Source organism: Lissotriton vulgaris, chromosome 4_1 (genome assembly GCF_964263255.1).
Source record: "Lissotriton vulgaris chromosome 4_1, aLisVul1.2, whole genome shotgun sequence".
Lineage (NCBI taxonomy): Eukaryota > Metazoa > Chordata > Amphibia > Caudata > Salamandridae > Lissotriton > Lissotriton vulgaris.
This window is the reverse complement of record NC_141691.1, coordinates 672036884-672057083: the sequence shown is the minus strand read 5'-3', so window position 1 is coordinate 672057083 and position 20200 is coordinate 672036884. Positions and strand designations below refer to the sequence as shown.

General features: G+C 44.3%; 1 protein-coding gene across 1 annotated transcript in view; it reads left to right on the top strand.

Moving 5' to 3' along the window:
- Positions 1-5517, top strand: part of RAB31 (RAB31, member RAS oncogene family) — a 321603-nt gene extending 316086 nt beyond the window's left edge. Inside the window, exons 7-8 of the mRNA XM_086964939.1 lie at positions 215-3964; positions 4017-5517. Coding sequence (XP_086821065.1) covers positions 215-312 — 98 coding nt within the window. The 3' untranslated portion in view covers positions 313-3964; positions 4017-5517. The remainder of the gene's footprint in view (positions 1-214; positions 3965-4016) is intronic.
- The last annotated feature ends 14683 nt before the right edge of the window (positions 5518-20200 follow it).

Genomic DNA, 20200 nt, shown 5'->3' with positions numbered 1-20200 from the left:
AATTTGTTTTTACTTCATGGCATATTTCATGTTGTATTGTTATTATTCCTTGATTTACACTTACTACTGTTCCATTACTTTCACACCAGTAACTTTGTTCCTCATTTATAAATTGCTTTACATGTCAGTGCTCATGAGTAGAAACGCTCATATTAAACATTACGTTCTGATGCGTAATGTTAAATAAAATAAATCTTATGCGTATATTTTTCAGGTCGGCGGATTCCACCCTTGGAGCCTCATGAGAATGGAAATAATGGCGCAGTTAAGCTCGGGAAGCAGGCTTCACCGATGAACCGTCAGTGCTGTTGATACATCATGCTCTGCTAGGTGTACTTGAAGAGGAACCGACTTGTCACTGTTAATATTGGGATTCTGACGAGACAACGCTTATTTCATGGAAACATTTTTGTGAAGACATTTTTAAATATTCGTATTTTCTAAATTGAAAAAAATCTAGTGTATTCTCACTGTGAAAGAAACTGTTGCTATTGAATTGAAATTTGAAATACAGGTGATATTTGCAGTCAAATGGGAATGAAGGGTAGCTGTGACTCTTTCCAATAGGGTGTGATCGAGCTCCTGCCAACCTCTTATGGTTGAAGAGTAACCGGCTTGACAAGCTCTGGACTGGTTAAGCAAAAGTGACAAAGAAAATGAATATCAAACCATTAAAGAATTATTCTACATATAAATACAATAAGTTGAACAATTCCCCATACTAGTGACAGCTAGTTGGGGCTGGATGTGATTTTCAGGTGTATCATGACTGCCAGTCTGCATCTGGCTCTTATGATAGTCTTGTGAATTTCCTTTTCTATTAAATCAAATAATTTGATTCAATATATGGTTCAAAGAGGTTGGACTGGGCCCAGGCACGTGGGGAGATGGTTAAACAACATGGCAGCCTTTAATGATATCTAGAGGAAAGTTGAGTTGGCAGACTCTGGATCCAAAGACCATTAGGCACCTGTCTTCACAGATAGAAAATGGACACCCACATAGTTTCTTTCCATTTTGTGAGGGTAATCGGTTAGTATTTTATTATTAAATTATATACAGTTTCCTATAACAGAAAAAGTCCGGCGACAAATTTCTGGTCAATCACGCATGACATCAAAACATTTCACACAAAGATGACACTGTAATTCAATGCTTTTCCAACTATGTACTCCCATGTGGTGTAACATGCTACTAGTCCCCAGGGTGCTTCAAAGCCTCATCAGTGTTATAAAGCGCTATATAAATGCAGTGAACAGTTTTCCACTGAATTAAATGGTTAAACTAATAAATCAACAACCTTTACGAGTACAATGAGAACGAGAACGAAAGTCCATTGCAGGGTGGTGACATATCGCTTATACTGCTGGACTGGAACAATATTTCTGTTTAGCTTCATGGCCAAGTTTGACAGATATCGCTTGTAGTTTTCAAGCAGGTGCATGATGGTCATAACTCGTCTTACAAAAAACTGTACATTCAAGACATATTTCCTGGCCTTTTTTGTTATATAGAGCAATTCAGTATTATTTTTCCTTCTCTAATTTTATTGTTAGGAAATTGGATTGTTCTCTCCATGCAATTCAGCTTCTTCAGTATAATGCAGAGTTAGAGGCCTTCTATGAACTATCTGCAGGAAAGTAGAATATGTTATTGTTATTTCAGATTTATTTATCAATCAATACAAGTAAATGGTACCAGTTCCAAGAACATATTGCTTTTAAATCGGGATTTCCTAATATCTGCATAATTATGGCCATTTTACAGAACCATTCAGTGGTATTTATGGAATTCCGCCAAATATTTCAGGGAAGGGTTGGTCAGCTTCATCAAGGACCACCGCAGCTTCTTTTCTTCAACATGTTTCACTACTGAACAAATAGAAAGTGGTCTTAATGTTTACATTTATAAGTATCTAGTGGAGCTCTGCCAGCAGTGCGGTAACTTCAAGGGTCAAGTTGCATAAGGTTAGCAGTGTGTTACTTAAAAAACAGGGTTTTCCTGCAGTTTTGGGTTGACTAGTGTCTTAATTGAAAAGCGGGGGCAGCGGTATTATACTACCTTTACAGTAGTGAGTTTTTTTGTCACTAGAGACGTAAAGGAATGGGCTGCTTTTGGGTGAAAATGTTGCAGAATTTGTTGACATCCCTACAGTAAACAACAGAACCTAACACAATAACATAACACAAAGCAACATAACTGTACAACTGAAGCATAAAGAGCATTGCACAACAAAACAGTAAACACAAAATCACAGTACAAAACAACAAGATGCAATAATTCAGTACAAAAAGACAACAAAGCAAACAAACTCATCACAACCACAATGCAAAGCAACACAACAAATGTGTAAATCATTTCTGTCACATAGTGCCAGTGCCTGTACTAGAAAATAATAGTGATAAAAGATGTTTGCACCAAGTACAGCCTTTCTTACCACCAAGTATATATAATTATGCTAGCCAAAAATATTTTGTGATCCGACGTGCTAAGTCAGCATGTATGACAATGCATGAGCAGAAAGACAACCCAGGGTGCTAGTAACAGTAGCATCCTATGCCATCAAAATAAATGTATTACTGCAAAGAAAAAAAACTTTCATCAGCAGAAGAGTTTGTCAGACCAGTTTGATATCACAATCGGATGAAAAAATGGTCTCTATAATTAGCTCAGAAACTCTACTTTTGAGATTAGACAGATATTTGTTACCTGATAAGAAAGTCACTTGCGCACAATATTCTTTGGAAAGTATTCAAGTGCAACAATGCCCGGTTGGTGGACTTTCGACTCACTGAAAGTCTGCCACAGATGATATAAAACGACCAGGGTAATGTTGTATTATATTTATTAGACTTTAACATTCCTTATAAACAGAAAGTACATAGAAGTATAAAATCCACATTATGAAGCGACTCGCCTTAATAACTGAAAAAAACTTTAATTCATTTAAATGTGTTGTTCTTTATGATTGTCATTAGGAAAGGAGACTCTAAGCCACTGAAAAGATGGTAGATGAGTATATAAAAGGAACATAATATTCATTTTTGCTCTTACAGTTCTAATTAAGATGGAATGAAATGTAGGTTGTATGAGACATTGACGCAGCTGTAGGAGTCTAAGACAAAGGGACTGTACATGGACGGAAGGAGATAATCTCTTAGTTACAGGCTTTGTCCTTTTTGGTTAACCTGACTCGTTTGGCTTGTTCAGCCACAACAGGAAAGGCCAGCCACATCTTAAGCTCCCTGTAGGATTGCTCAGAAGCAAGTAAAAGAAACTGGGATATTCCCAGCAAAGATTTAGAATTTAGCTACCTAGATAACAATGTTTTCCTTGTAGCTGAGTCCATATAATCTAATGTTGATTTTATAACTGTTATTATCTTACTAATCGGTGTCTCTGAGGAATGTGCCAGAGGTTTGGTACTGATTTAAATTTAAGTTTAGTCAAAGTCTCATGATCCGCTGTGGTCCAGTGTAAACCATGGTTCCACATTTCCTGAAAATACGAAATCTGCGTGTTCCTTTAGATGGATTCGTAAAAAATAACAATGCTTAAAAATCTGCAGTAACATTGAGAATCAGCAGCCAGAATTCGACTCGAAGAGCTTAAACTACACAATTGTTTATTTTGCGCTGAGGACATAAGCAGAAAACTGCTTGATGTGTCTCAGAGACAGTGTACTTCCACACTCAGTATTAGTTATATATAAGTTAGAGAATGAACCCCCTCCTGCTTGCAGAAGGGTCAGCAGGCCCTCTCTGGCCAGATACCTGCTAGAGACTCCATGAGACACAACAGCAGCAGCACCATCTGATGTTCCTGTATTGAGCAGAACCAGCTCAGCCTTTGCTGGCTTGTGACTTGGCATTTGATGACACTGCTGACTTTGAATGCAGCTAAAATCAAACTGCTATGCAGAGAGGCACTGCTATTCCCCCAGCAGTTGATTACATGTCTGCCTGTGGCTACTGATGAATCCTAACCCTAATCAAACATTCACAGAGGGCCATCAGGCTACCACCATGAAATTCCCCATTCTCGTAGAGGTGTAGGAACTACAGCGGGGCAAAACTTCTATTATATTGGGGTAATCACACTTATTTTCACATATTTCGTATTACACTTGTTATACGAAATTCACATAATTACGCCATTATGCTATGCAGGAGTTCAAGAATAATGTAAATGACCTAATTGTGAGAAGCCGTTATTGGTGGCGTTTGTGCTTTTACACAATTTATTTTATGGTGAAATACGTCCCCACCTCCAAAATGGACGTGGGGATGCATTTTGCAATAAATATAGCGCTAAATGCCACTTGTGCATTTTGCATAATTTTATCTATTTTTGTGGGATTTTGTATAATTACACAAAAGAAAATTACATAAATTTCACACATCCCCTTGAAACAATATGTCTCTGCCTCAATAATACCCATTTTGTAATGGGCAGTACCAGTGCCAGAGTTACCTTTCTGCTGCTGTCTGCCGGTATCACACTTCCATCCTGGAGTTTTAGAGAAAGGATAAGGCCAATGCTAAACACAAAAGGAGGGAATAAAACAAATCTGCTTGCTTGTGTTCAGTAGGACATCTGATAGAGAAGTTGAGAACACCCTCTGTCTACTGCCAGGGATGAAAAACAAGGACCTTAACTGAAGTGCTCATAGAACAAACAGGCAAAGGTAGGCAAAGCCATGTCCCCCTTGAAAGGACATACAAACTAATGTAATAGAATGCATGGAAAAATAGCAAAATGTGATATCACTCATGTTTCTCAACACTTGTCCAAGCACCAGCACGCTATTAGGACTGAGCATTAGACTTCCACACATCCCCCCGACTGACTCTGGTTGCATTAATATGTATTTTAGGATAATTCTTTAGTGTTTACCTTCTTTATTATAACCAAAACACGGTAAAGCAATGATTGACGTAAGTCATGATATCTATTCTGGGCTCACCACTTTAAACACAAACTGACATCTCTTTAAGGCTGAATGCTAATTTACTGCACATGTACAATTGGCCAAAACAATTCATATTCCTATTCAGAATGGCACAGTTTGTTCAATGATGTCACATTAAACTGGATTTGTATTTCTTTCTATATAGTGAGAATGTTTTATAAACGCCAACAAGAAGGAAAGCCATTCCATAATTATATTCCAGTTCAATCTACTTAATTCCTATTGACCCTATGTGTAGACTGGTTCACTGAGAACTATTTTGTATGATAAATACATTGCCTTATATTCGTACCTTTTAATCTACAGTTGATGTATTTTACCATTTAGCTTTAATTATTTAACTAGATGAAAAAAACATTTGTATTTGAATACAATTATTATTTTTCAGAGCTTTGACTGGGCTGGTCCCGCACTCTAGTTTCTTTGTAATTGCCACTCATGTATTATGCGATTTATAAAAATGTTGTCTGGTAAATTTTTACAAAATGTTCATGTTTGATGTAACCATAAGTATTAAAACTAATAAAAGTATTGACTATTTCACAGTCTGGTATTCTGTGAGTGCTATGCAAAGAATAACAAGCATGTGATAAGGTTAGTAAAATAAATTACTGGTTTGAGGCTTACTACCTTATTGCAAACAATGTTGCAGATCCCATACATGCTTAACTAAGCACATAAATATCAGTGGTGTTGTGCGGGGGAGGGGGGGGTCCTCCATGGGCGACATGAGTTGTGAGGCAGGCAGCCACCCCGGTCTTACACACGGCAGTGGGGCGGTAAATGCAGGGTTCGCCACGGGTGTCTTTAGGTCTAGCTATGCCACTGCATAATATCCACCCAGTGGTGTAATAAACCTTGAGGGGGCCCCCCTGCAGGGTACGTGAAGGGGCCCCCTCCGGACTCAATCTAGAGCTCCCCAGCAGAAGTGCGGTGCTGACGGGGCCCCCTGGAGGGTGAGGGCACCCCCACACCGCGGGGGCTGCAGGGGCCTGTGTTACGCCCCTGTATCCACCTCCCGATTAAACTTCTCTTGGTCTACAGATGAATCCGAAAATAGGCAGAAGTCGCACTGATTGGGCAAATGCATCAAGTTATTAACTGTCTCGCCACTGGGTGGGAAATGCAAACCCACCTACTGGATTACACTGCAGCCTGCCCTCTAGAAAAATGTGCTTTAGGCTTTGAACTAGGACATCAGTAGCTCTGTTACTGGGCCCTTTGGTACTAATTAACCCCTACAGCAACAGCTCTTCCTCTGACTGAGGTTGCAATGGGGAACCAAGGCCAACAGGGGTTGGTGGTCACTCAGTTTATCTGTGACTTGCATAGATTCAGGAAGGCAAAAACAGATAACAGAAAGACGCCCCTTTCCGTTATGTGAACCTCCTACAAGATTACTTGCTTGATAACTGCACAAGTCGTTGCAAGCATTTAGCAGGGGGTTCACAACAAAATTTGGTACATTTTTGAAAGAATGTACACTGTGTTTGTGCATTGCAATGGGCATAGCGATTTCAGATTCATTTTGAATACATTTTGACTGTTTGCATGGGTGCAAACTGGTTGGGTTTGTTCCAGTTTAGCTAGTAAACGAATCATGCTGTAGGGCTGCCTTCCCGAATGTCTTAGCTGAGAGTGCAGACAGTTATTGCAGAAGATGCATTGGTGCTGCAGGCAGCTGGGCAAGTCACAGTTTTGGAGTAGCAGGAGGAAGCACAAAATATAAGTCAGGAAGAAAGGATGATGTAATTGGGAATGCCTAGAACCAAATTTGTTATAAGTGACAGTGTCTGAGGTGATATGATTGCAGCATTTTTGTATTGCTCTCTGACTGTTGAGTGAATGCATGTATTCTCTGGAAGTTTGGGAGTCCTGCAGGGCCCTGTAGAACTAGACAGCACAAGCTGCTGTTATCTTGTGCACATACCGCCAACTCTGGAATGCTTTACTTCAGATCCACAACATTACTGTGGGCTGGTGGGGGTAGCAGACCGGAATAACAGGCGTGGAGGCCGTATGTAGTGGGCTATTTCGTAGCCGGTGTTTATTAATGTACAAAGGTGCAAATGGGATAATACAAGGAAACAGAGAGTTCCAAACGGATTGCGGGTTCCGGGTCCGAGGTAGGGAGTATTCCGGGTGTGGTCTTCCAGGGACAGCTGTTGGTCTTGCCGGTAGTCGGGCCGATTCTCGAGGTGTCCGTAGGTTCGGCTCCCGGACGGTGGTTCCTTGGAGGGGGGGGAAAGGAGAGAGAAAATAGGGCCGTTAGCTCTGTCGGTGGATCTAAGGATGAGATCCTGTTCCTTCACCGGAGTGTTGGGGTTAGAACGACTGTGAGGAAAGGGAGGGTAAGGTAAGAGGGGTGCAGATATAGCGCGGACAGGGAATAGGGTGACGTTGGTGTTAGGACGTGCAAGGGTAGTTATCTACAGTCGTGATAGTGCCACTCTCACACGTATATACAATCTATACACAGTGCACGGTGAATCGTGAGGAGGGAACTATTTTATACACGGAGCTCTGTACAAACTACTTATTTACACACTCTCCTAACGCCTAATATTTACACACACACGGAACTGTTACTCACTTGGCCCGCCGCAACTCCGTCCTTGAGTTGCGGCCGCTCTCCAGCGTCCTCCTCTGGACTCCACCAGTCCTCCGTCCAGACCTCGTCTCCTGGTTCCTGGTCGTCTCTCTTCTCCGGGGGTTCTTCGCACGCCGTCTCCTGCCACGAGTCTTCCTGCTTGAACGCTGTGTTGTTGTTTCTTCCGGCTTTTCTGTGATCCGCCTCCGGAAAGGGGGAGGGACTTCCGGGGTCGCGGGGATGTACTTCCGCTGTGTCCCGCGTTGTGACTGGTTCCTGCAGGGAAAGAGAAAGGGGTGGAGTCCGGGTTGTTTTGGTAGTCCGGGCAACAGGGGATTGTGGTGGGGATCGCGAGGGATGACGTGATATCCGTGCTGAAGAGGCCGTGCTCCCATCACATCCCCTTCCCCTAGCTGTCTTTCTTGATCGGGAAATTTGGCAAGGATATCGAGAAAGATAGTCAGCGTTGGCTTGATCCGCGCCCTTCCTGTGGAGAGTCTTGAACCTGAAGGGTTGCAGGGAAAGGAACCAACGAAGGACTCTTTCGTTGTGTCCCTTGTTACGGGCCATCCATTCCAGTGGGGCATGGTCAGTGTACAGTACGAATTCTCTACCTTCAAGATAGTAGCGGAGGCTGTCCACCGCCCATTTGATGGCGAGGGCCTCCTTCTCCACTACAGCATAGTTTCTCTCCCGGGGAAACAGTTTTCTACTTAAGAAAAGGATGGGCTGTTCGTCTCCATTATGATCCTTCTGGGAGAGAACTGCTCCCAGTCCCTGCTCGGAAGCGTCAGTCTGGAGTATAAAGGGCTTTGCATAGTCTGGACTGATGAGAACGGGACTAGAGAGTAGGATGTCTTTCAATCGGTGGAAGGCATCCAACAAGGAGGGATGTGGTTGCCTCAGGGCTTCTTCGGTTTTTGCGGTTTTCTTTAACAGGTCTGTGAGGGGAGCTGCTATCTGAGAAAACCGGGGGATAAAGCGTCTGTAATACCCTAAAAGGCCTAGGAAGGCTCGTAGCTCTTTTTGGGTCTGGGGAAATGGAATGGCGTGGATAGCGGCAATTTTGTTGTTTTGAGGGCGGATCAGCCCTTCCCCCAACAGGAAACCCAAATATTTCACTGTCTGAGCAGCCAAGGTGGTTTTCAAGGGGTTGATCGTGAACCCATAAGACCCCAGAGAGTGTATTACTTTACTCAGGTGACATAAGTGTTGGTCCCAGTCATCACTATAGATGATTATGTCATCCAGATAGGCCCCGGCGTAAGAAACATGGGGCCTTAATACCAAATTCATAGCCCGCTGAAAGGTGGCTGGAGCCCCGTGGAGCCCAAAGGGCATCACCGTGAATTGGTATAGGCCTTCGGGGGTAGAGAAGGCCGTCTTCTTCTTGTCGGCAGGACGTAAGGGGATCTGCCAATAACCTTTACAAAGGTCTAGCGTGCTGATGAATTTGGCCCTACCAATACGCTCGATCATCTCATCAACCCGGGGTAGAGGGTATGTATCGAAGGAGGAGATCTTGTTGATTTCTCTGAAATCGATACAAAAACGGACCGATCCGTCTGGTTTGGGGACTAATACAATCGGCGAGTTCCAATCGCTACTGGAAGGTTCGATGATCCCCATGTGGAGCATCTGGGCTACCTCGTCTCTGATAATGGGTCTACGAGCCTCAGGTAGCCGGTAAGGCCGCTGACGGACCGTTTTCCCGGGTTCCGTGATGATGGCATGTTCGACCACTGAGGTGAGGCCAGGAGAGGAGGAGAATACCTGCTGTAAGGGTTGAAGGGTGGACCGAAGTTCCTGTTTCCGTTGTTCCCCGAGTTCTGAGTCTATACAGACCTCATAGGGGAGTTCCGGTTCTGGACAGTTGTTCAGGAGGACAGGACGGGGTCCCACCCACTCCTTTAGTAGATTTACATGGAAGATTTGTGTGGTCCGACGGACAGGATCGAGCTCGATTTCATAGGTCACGGGAGTGACCTGTCTCAGAATCGGATAGGGACCTTGCCATTGCCCTAACAGTTTATGGTCGGAGGAAGGCATTAAAAGGAGGACCAATTGGCCAGGAAGAAAGGAACGAGGTTTGGTACCCTTGTCATATTGTTGCTTTTGTTTGGCTTGGGCTGCTACTAGATTCTGGCGTACAATGTCTCTTATCTGCCCCAGGTGGGTTCTGAGGTTTTGTATGTACTCTGGCAGAGGTCGGGTACGGTCGGGTTCTGCTTCCCAGGCCTCTTTGGCCATATCTAGTAGGGTCCGAGGGGGTCTGCCATACAGAAGTTCATAAGGGGAAAAACCTGTGCTGCTTTGGACCTTGCAGCAGATGGCAAAGAGGGCTAGCGGTAGCATTTCCTCCCACCTCTTACTTTCCAAGGCCAAGAGCTTCTTCAGGGTAGTTTTGAGGGTGGCGTTATACCGCTCCACCAGACCATCGGTTTGGGGGTGGTATGCGGATGTTCTGATTTGTTTCACACCTAGTTGGGAGCATACCTGTTTCATGAGGGAGGATACAAAGGGAGTTCCCTGGTCAGTCAGGATTTCTCTGGGAAAGCCTACCCGAGAAAAAATGGATATTAGAGCGTTAGCAATGTTCTGACTGGTAGGCTGGCGGAGAGGTATGGCTTCAGGGAAGCGGGTGGTGTAATCCACTAGGACTAACGCATACCGACAACCGCTTCGGGATGGGAGCATGGGACCTATAATATCCATCCCTACCCTACTGAAGGGGATGTCTATCAAAGGAAGGGGTTGTAGAGGGACTCTAGGAGGGCGATACCGGCAAATGGGGCAGGCCCTACAGTACTGTTTGACTTGCTGGTGGATGCCTGGCCAGTAGAACTTTTCTAGGATGGCCTGACTCGTCTTTTCGTCACTGAAGTGACCCCCCAGTAGATGGCTATGAGCCAGAAACAACACTTTGTCGCGGAAGGGTCCTGGAATTATTAACTGGGACAGCTGTTGGGGTCCTCCCTTTCTGTATAAGAGACCGTTCTTTTTATAAAAGTGGGGACCTACATGCAGCGGATCTTCATGGTCCAGGGCCCTTCCCCAGGCTTCTTGTAGTATAGGGTCTTCCTGCTGAGCAGCCCGAAATTCCTGGTCGACTTCCCAGGGATGTTCTTCTACTCTTACTGGGAAGGCTGTAGAGTAGTTCCTTTTTTCCTTTTTCTTTTGGGTTTTAGACTTGGTCATCCGAATGGTGTCTATTCCGCCTACTGGAGGACTGTCGGGAAAAGGAGCCTCAGACCACCACTTCTCTAAGCTGGTGGTGGTGTCCTGGAGAAGGCGAGGAAGACCAGGGTAATCGCTGCCCAAGATAACCTGTTCCGGCAGGGAAGGAACAAGCCCGACATTCAGGGTACTTCCAGGATCCAGGGAGTGTTGTACTTTAACCTCGGCCGTCGGGTAAACCTTTGTGTCCCCGTGTACACATTGGATGGCCACTGTACCGGTTATGGGCCCGATCGGGTGGGGTATCTCTTGAGGTCTGAGCACACTTTGTCTACATCCAGTGTCTGCAAGGGCCGACACCTGATGTCCATCTATTCGTACAGGTCGATGGAAAGCGGGAGGAGACGGGCCAGAGGATAGACACACATAGTTTCGGGCCATTCCCACCTCCATCGGCTCTTCTTTTTGAGGACAAACCCGAGCAATGTGCCCGTAGCCTCCACAATGGTAGCACTGGGGACCCGGTGGTGGGGGTCTGGACATCACTGGATAAGGAAACAACGGGGGAGGCTCAGGTTTCTTGGCGAGAAATGGACGGGGTCCTCGGGGTTGGCCATGGGGCTGTGTTCGGTGATCATGATTTTCCTTAGGTTTCTGCAAGTCCTGAGCGCGACTGTACGCGCTGGCGATTTCAATAGCATTCTCTAGGGTTAGACGGGCGTGCTGACGGACCCACTTTTGAGTGGCCGGATGGAGGGAAGCCAGGAACTGCTCCAAATATATTTTTGACAGTATTTCTTCTTTAGTAGCGGTCGCGGACTTCAACCACCGGTCAGCCAGATCTTTGATCCTGAAGGAGAGGGCTCTCGGTGTTTCCTGTGGTCCCTCTTTGGCTTGGCGGAGCCGCACCCGATAGGTCTCATCATCGATACCTAATCTTTCAAGGATACAGGTCTTGATGTCGGCATAGGGGGTCAGTCCTTGTACATTAGCCTGTTGGAAGGCTGCCTGCAGTTCACCAGTCAGTAACGGACCCAGGTAATGACCCCAGCGGTCGGGTGGCCAGGCAGCGGCTAGGGCCAGCCGTTCGAAATTAGTAAAAAAGAAATCCGGGTCTTCACCCGGTACGTATTTCTGGAGAACCACGGAAGGAAGCGACGCGGTAGGTCGTTGTTGGCCTAAGACATCTGTGAGCTTCCCCAGAGCCTGGTCCTGAGCGGTTCCCTGCCCCTTCAAGACATCGTGCAATTGCCCACGGTCTTCTTCGGCTGTCTTCAAGAAGAGCTCCATCATCTTCCCGAGTTGTTCTTGGGAATCTGCTAACTTTTTCACCGCGGCCTCCATGCTTCCGGTTAATCCCACTTCTGACACCACTTGTGGGCTGGTGGGGGTAGCAGACCGGAATAACAGGCGTGGAGGCCGTATGTAGTGGGCTATTTCGTAGCCGGTGTTTATTAATGTACAAAGGTGCAAATGGGATAATACAAGGAAACAGAGAGTTCCAAACGGATTGCGGGTTCCGGGTCCGAGGTAGGGAGTATTCCGGGTGTGGTCTTCCAGGGACAGCTGTTGGTCTTGCCGGTAGTCGGGCCGATTCTCGAGGTGTCCGTAGGTTCGGCTCCCGGACGGTGGTTCCTCGGAGGGGGGGGAAAGGAGAGAGAAAATAGGGCCGTTAGCTCTGTCGGTGGATCTAAGGATGAGATCCTGTTCCTTCACCGGAGTGTTGGGGTTAGAACGACTGTGAGGAAAGGGAGGGTAAGGTAAGAGGGGTGCAGATATAGCGCGGACAGGGAATAGGGTGACGTTGGTGTTAGGACGTGCAAGGGTAGTTATCTACAGTCGTGATAGTGCCACTCTCACACGTATATACAATCTATACACAGTGCACGGTGAATCGTGAGGAGGGAACTATTTTATACACGGAGCTCTGTACAAACTACTTATTTACACACTCTCCTAACGCCTAATATTTACACACACACGGAACTGTTACTCACTTGGCCCGCCGCAACTCCGTCCTTGAGTTGCGGCCGCTCTCCAGCTTCCTCCTCTGGACTCCACCAGTCCTCCGTCCAGACCTCGTCTCCTGGTTCCTGGTCGTCTCTCTTCTCCGGGGGTTCTTCGCACGCCGTCTCCTGCCACGAGTCTTCCTGCTTGAACGCTGTGTTGTTGTTTCTTCCGGCTTTTCTGTGATCCGCCTCCGGAAAGGGGGAGGGACTTCCGGGGTCGCGGGGATGTACTTCCGCTGTGTCCCGCGTTGTGACTGGTTCCTGCAGGGAAAGAGAAAGGGGTGGAGTCCGGGTTATTTTGGTAGTCCGGGCAACAGGGGATTGTGGTGGGGATCGCGAGGGATGACGTGATATCCGTGCTGAAGAGGCCGTGCTCCCATCACAATTACCTTTTTCAGTTTGCCTATTTCTAAGAGTGCCCCGCCTTCATTTATTCGATAAGATAGTCCTACATGTTAGTTTGCCCTACAAAATATTCTTCCTACCTCACTTACATATATCCTTTAGTACCATATACAGCGGAATTCAATCTTAGGTATGCACTCAGACTTTATCACTTAGAGCCGTGGCTGGAATGCAGGGTTTACCCTGCACCATCCTCATCAGACACTTCACTTGTATGCGTCGTGAGGCCACAAATAGCTAAAGATTGCAATCTCCACCAGTGTCTCATCCCCTTGCACTGCTATACTTCATGCATGCCGCAACTTAATCCAACCATTTGCTGTTGCCTCCGTACCAGTTGATGGTGCCATTTCTTGCTGTCTCCCTTATTGTGTGCGGTGCACCTCCGTTCATTCTCAGGGATCGGATCCAGTCACAAAATTAATCCATTTCCATGCTTCACACTGGATATGTAAAGAAGTGGCCTTTACCTTCATACTGGATTCTCAATTTCGCTGGCAAGATCAGGCTATATTTCAGATTCATCTTTCCGTTTCTTTTTGATTGTCATAAAGTTCTTCTCACCTGGACCTTTTTTGTGTAATCCTGGAAGAAGAGTATGTATAAGTTTTCATATTTCAGCGTGCCTGTCATACCTACACATTGCAAAATGGAGTCTCAGTTGCGATGATTGCGAAGTCTGGCAATCATTGTCCAGGGTTAGGGCACCCAGGGCGGGGCGTTACCAGTGACCTATGCGCCCTTTCTATTGTCAATAAAAATGTTAAGAGTTTTTTTGTATCCATTTGACAGCTATCTAATCTCACAAAAAAGATTGCTCAGATCTGAACAGAGCAAATTGACCAGAATAGAGACATTGTCAATTTTCCCCTCAAGCACCATCCTAGAGTTCTGTATTACTGCTACAATGTATGTTGGGGAGGGATACTTCTGTTGCTCTGGAGTGTCAAGCCTTTCCTATGGTTCAGATGGACATAATGCACAATCTTGTTGCTTTGTGTGGTTTTTGCCATCCTGGCATTGCCCATTTCCCTGTCTTCCCATGACTCTCCGCTATCCTTTGCATTTTTATTGAACAGCTGTTATCTACAGAGCGGCCGCTCTTTCTCAATTTCTGTGCCTCTTTAGTAAGTGGATATCCCAGTCCTCAGCAGATAGGGAGGGGGTCCTCACTCGGACCTTAACGCTGTGGTATTTACTCATCTCCGAGGCTGATTTTTTCATTTGGGATAGCAGTTTACATTAGTGTCTTTCATTTGTCTGTCACCCTATTTTGCTAACATCTGTGCCAAGCGGGATCTAATTGGTAGACATCAACCAATGATTAATAAATGTTATTGCGATTGCATTGTCTTTTCCTAATTTGGTCAGCCCTGTCCTTGGCCAATATAATCCTCATGGTTGAGCAATTCATTTAATTGAGGTTGCTGACTGTGCTGTTCCCAAGCCTCTTACTCTGGCCTTCCACCTCTGGTCCCATCAGACTGCTCCTCTGTACTACGCTTGAGTGTTCAGGTAGCCCGTAATGCCGGACTGGCCATACCGTGCATCGAGCATTTCCCCAGAAGGCTGGAAGGGTGGGGGCGCTTTTGTAACTGGGTGCCGGTTTTGTACCAGTGTAGCACTTTTAAAAGCACTGCAGTATTCCTTGTATATACAACAGTTTTCAGGCAATATTACAAGTGTCAAGATAACTCTGGTGATTAATGGACCTTCTGGAGAGAGATCAGAGATTTGTCTAGTGCCATGCTTGACTCATCTAAGGTAGCACATTAGGGTTATTATGCTTGCTAAAAAGAACGTATACCATGCAGATAACAGAACTGTATTTTACGTGTTTAGCTCAAGAGTTACTGCTTTTGTCACAGAGTCTTTTGTTACTGTGCAGTTCATAAGTTACTATCGTAATCTAGTTTAGAAAGTTATGTTTTTCCCAGTTTTTCATTATCCTAATTTTCTAAAAAGGGCTTATTAGGGTAAAAATGTGTTACGTTCTGAATCCTGAGTTTGTGCTTCCCTAGATCAAGCACTATTAAAAAATGCCTACCAGTATGGATCACCTGAATCCCACACCTTGTAGGCCCCTTTCCCCTATGTAACATTTTCTATACACCAATTTACATATGTATGATTCATTGTCTCTGTACATATGTATGTGAACCAACACCCTACAATGGTATGAAAGGCGCTACAAAACAAATGAAATACATGTGAGAGAGGGGATATGGAGCGATGAGAAGCACTGTTACAGGGTGATAGTAAGGGAATCATTGAAGAGCCCCAATAAAGATTGTGGTATCCTGTGCACTGTAAGGTCATCATTTGCTATGCTTTAACAACTAATGCAATTGAATATCTAATGAAAAATGTGTTGTAGAATGCACCATTTCCCCACAAATTGTCTTGGAGGAAGCAACCCCCAAACCCTCCTTGTAGTTGTCAGGCTCACTCACAGCACGTGTTTGCCATGGACCTTATGGGGGCGTGTCTGACAAAATTTGCCAGGGCTGCTTTGGGCACCCAGTCTGGCCCTGGTAGTCTGCCTCACAGATAAGCCCAACGCCTGACAGGGCTGCCTGTTTTTACTTGCTCTTCTGCTGCCAACTGAGGGATTTGGACATACTACAGGGGTAACCCAATTAACCTATAGGCCTTTGGGTATAAAACAAGGTAAACAAAAAAAGTAAAGCCTACGGAATTATAATATATCTAGATGATTATAAGAATGGATACCACCAATTATCCATTCTTGGATTAGTCATTCTCAACACAATTTAATTGAAAAACATTTTCAGATATAGAGATTCTCCAACTGGATTGCCACAACAAAACAAATCAAGTATATGGTTCAACTAATTCTTTTAATTAAACCACATTTTTCATAAATATTGGTCTCTCACATTTAACACAACTATACAAAATTCATATATACAAACACAAAGAAATATTTCTCATTTACACATATATACAATTTTTTAGAACCAAACTTAAGGTTAATTTGCTCCACTTATTTTACACAAGGATGTTAATGTATAATTAATCCACATAACATTCCTTCTTTCCGGATCACCAAAACAAAACCAACACAAAAGGAGTGTTCAAGGTTTAACCACTTTTAACCTATCTCCATCTAGCACTCCTTTTAAGATTATTATTTCATCATCAAAGTCATACAGATTTTTTTGTATTGGAGTCTTCAAAAAATGTGTGTCGACGCGTTTCAGCCTCCACTCAATCCAGGCTTCATCGAGACTATGAGGGCAACTATAATTCAAACCAGGTATGGAACTTATGTAGCCAAGAATAAGAGATCAAAATTCTCTTGCGGGCAGCTTCACTCATTCGGGCTTATTACTGGGAACGCTTCAAATTAAGGCAGTCGCCACAAATGAATTCCTCTTTTGTGGATCATTAGTGTATACACAAAGGTTGTTGCTTCCACGCCAGTCAAGGAGTAATCTCAAGCCTATCATCATATGAGAATATCTTTACTTACTTACCTTTTAATATTTCAGTTTTGATATTTTGTCCTCAATAGCTCCATGGCACAATAGTCTGTCTTCTATATTCAGTGTCCGTGTTATGTTGAACATTTTGTGAAGGTAGCACTGGCTGCACGATCCTAGAGGGAATTGGCAATAACCATGACCAAACTGCCAGTGTGAAAGGGACGCTTTGTAGCAGGTCAGTGCCTACTAACCAGGGATCATAATTTGATCCAAATAACCTTAGCCCTTTTTGCTTTTACTGACACAAGTGAAGCAAAATTCCTGATATCTCTCTGATCGCCTGGGCCAGGGGCATTTCCTCTCTCCCTGCCAATGCTATAGCAACAGTGGGATGAAGGCACAATGAGTAGTGAGGCAGTGTTGCCGGGATTCTGTATGTGCACAGAACTGTGCGTAGGGAACCAGGACCTCAGTGACTTGTGGGGTACCAGAAACTCACCTCAGTACCCAGATCCCCTATCCGACTAGCATCAGTGTCTCATTCGTTCTCCGTCCTCAGCGAAGCCACAAATGATTAGACAAACCAGAACAAGCGACTTGGAATACTCTCAGGAATAGTGGGAAACAAGAACACTATTTCGTTTGTATTTTTCATAGAAGTCCACATGTGTAATAAGAGACACAATCAAGTTTAAACGGTTTATTTTAACGACATGCTCTAAGATGCAGTATCTAGGCTAACATAAGCAGGCATATGATTAAAAATAATATAATCAGCATTGTTACAATTCCATAAAACACAAAAGGAGAAATCATATTATACTGATAGTGGAAACAGGTCTTATAGTGAGTGCCTTGTGTACCACCCTCCCTTTGCTCTAAGCTAAGTTTTATAATATTAGAAGGTCTCTAAGTTTCAATGGGGAATCCCATACCTCAAGGATCAGCTTAGGTGTATCACATCAAAGGATCAGCCAGCTCTCTTGTTGAAGGAAAGGTTTTTCTTCAAGTGCCTGCAAACTGCATGCAGTTTAATATTAAAGGCACTCGAATTCCAGCTTTCTGTAGCTGGATGCATATAATGTCTAGAGCGTGAGCCGATCACATTGAATCAACAGCATACATTGTTATTCGACCTTGACGCTGTGAGCACAAGCTGTACAGACAGTAGCTGCCGTATAAGTCTAGGGTTTGTGTAAAGCAGACAGTTCTCACGGGAAGCGAAGTAAGCAAGTTAACTTACAATAACAGATATAGGTAGTGTTGTGCACAAAAGCAACAAAAGTTGCAAAATGGTGTTTAAACTTCTAAAGCGGTTATGCCAACATAGCAATGTGTGCGTTCAAGCATCCATCATCCCCTTTTGAATCGCTTTGTTCACCCTAAGTTGGCAGGGTATGCTCAGACGTGAGTCCCTTGCTCACTTTGCCACTGGATTCAAGCTAGCTGGCTGATGACTGCTGAAATGCCAGAAACCGGTCCCAGAATGCTTGTTTCCGGTCCAGGGAAGACATGGCTTTGGCAGTTCGGGCTGGACTGTTCCCATGAGGCACAGGGTCAGACTGATTTGCATATGGCCATGTCTGAACTGGGGTGGCAGAGTGAGCTAAAGAATGGTGATGGATTAAACCCAGATCAGTTGACTGGGGGTGAGTGTTTGATTTGCTCAAATGCTCCGTCCATCATCCCCTTTTGTATTGCTTTGGCACAGTATGTTGCAACAGCCTCCAAGAGGAAGTTATTGTTCTCATCAGCAAAAAGTTCAGCCATCCAATTCAATAAAGTAAATGAACTTACATGTTCTTCAGCAGCAGGAGCCTCTAGCACTATCAGAGGACAACCAAACTGTTCTTCAAGCTAACTTTGTGCTAAGAAGTCATGCGCCGCCTCATACATGTTCCAATTCCCTAGAATGCCTTGGGTCGTCGCAAAGGCCATAGCCCCAATGCCAGAACAGTCCAACACATGAGCCACTAAGGCACTCATCAATTGATCATAACCCGGGGCAGGAGACACCGTATTCGACAGACACAATTCCAAAGAACATTCAAATGAACAATCCAGGCAATGAAACACAGGCTGGACGCATGTAAAGTACGCAAACCGGAAGGATTATCCTTATGCCACACTCAAAAGACGCCAGAGGTAGCGTTCCATAGAGTTCAAGCATTAGGTTGCGAAGGTGAAGTAGCCGAGGCAGGCTGTCTCTTGACACAAACAGTGCAGCCATTGCGTATCAAGCAAATCACCCGTAATGCACCTGCAGCCACGGCGAGAATTAAGGGCAGGCCACCAAAACCGCTTGGAAAAATAGAAAGAAAAAAGGGCGGTATCACACCAAATATAGTTTGAAAAGAGGTCACAAGTCCAGAGCTCACACATTTTTAAAAAGTGTGCTAAGCCACTTGTGGAAGAAACATTGAATATTTGTGAATCGAGGCACCGAAATGAAGTAGGAGATCAGTATTTAAAAGGTCATGTACCTCCGGTCTGGTGTTTGCAACGTGAAGGACAAACGTTTCACGGGATGTAGTAAGGGGGACTTCCTTCTGAGACAAAAAATCCCTTATTCTGCTCATCTTATTGAACTCTGCTTTCAAGGTCGGAATGGAAAAGCACATTTTTGCATCAAACCACACGTTGGGAAACAGTCAAAATGTACGGAATACCGGGTTGCATCCCACAGCATGCCTCATTATTCAAAAGTAGATAACTATGGTTAGCCAATAAGGTAAATGCTGGTGTTATAGCCGGTACAGGTGCACCTTTCAAAATGCAGGCTAAATTGTGGGCCTCCGTGTTACACGCCCCATGCAGTTGTACGTTAGTGCACACCAGAGAGTGATCAGGGGTGGAAACACATTTCTCACCTTTAAAATATACCTCCCTACCATCCCGCATGCATCTGTATGTAAATGGCAGAGACCAAACTTCATGGAGAAAAGCAGTACTCAACGGCTCATATCTCTCCAACGCATAATGTTTCATGCATGAATGGAACTTAAATAGGGGGAATGGCAGTGTGATCAACCCATGAATGAGCCATACAGTAGAATTAGCCTCAGGGACAGGAAACAGTAAAGGTTCCAACTTTTCAATATGTAACAGTGAAAATGTTGCATCCTTCATGGACATGAATTGTTGTTTTTCAGTCAAATTAAACAGCAAAAATAAAGATGAGGTATTCATGTAGTCCCATGGAACTTTCCCAGAGTTTTACGTTTGCAAAGTCCAAGCAAATTGCATTATCGATCGCAATTGATTTTGACCATGGAACAAAACAGAAACATAATTTTGTACAATATCCATAACAGATGAAACAATATTATCTAAAGTGTAAATTCTGGAAGAAGAGTATTAATACTATTGTCAACCACAGCAAGTACTTTTTCTAAGTTAGCTAGATCAATAGCTCAACCTAGAAGTGGCTTCAATTTGTGACAATTTCCAGACTTTGTTGTAAATAGCATAAATCCATCTATGGACCCGCCTCCTAGAGGGCCTTTTACAAAATCATTCAAATCAACATCGTCAGTCAATTGTGATAAGTGTTGTTTAACTGACGCTAAGGTGGAATGTTTCAGCCAATTTTGACATA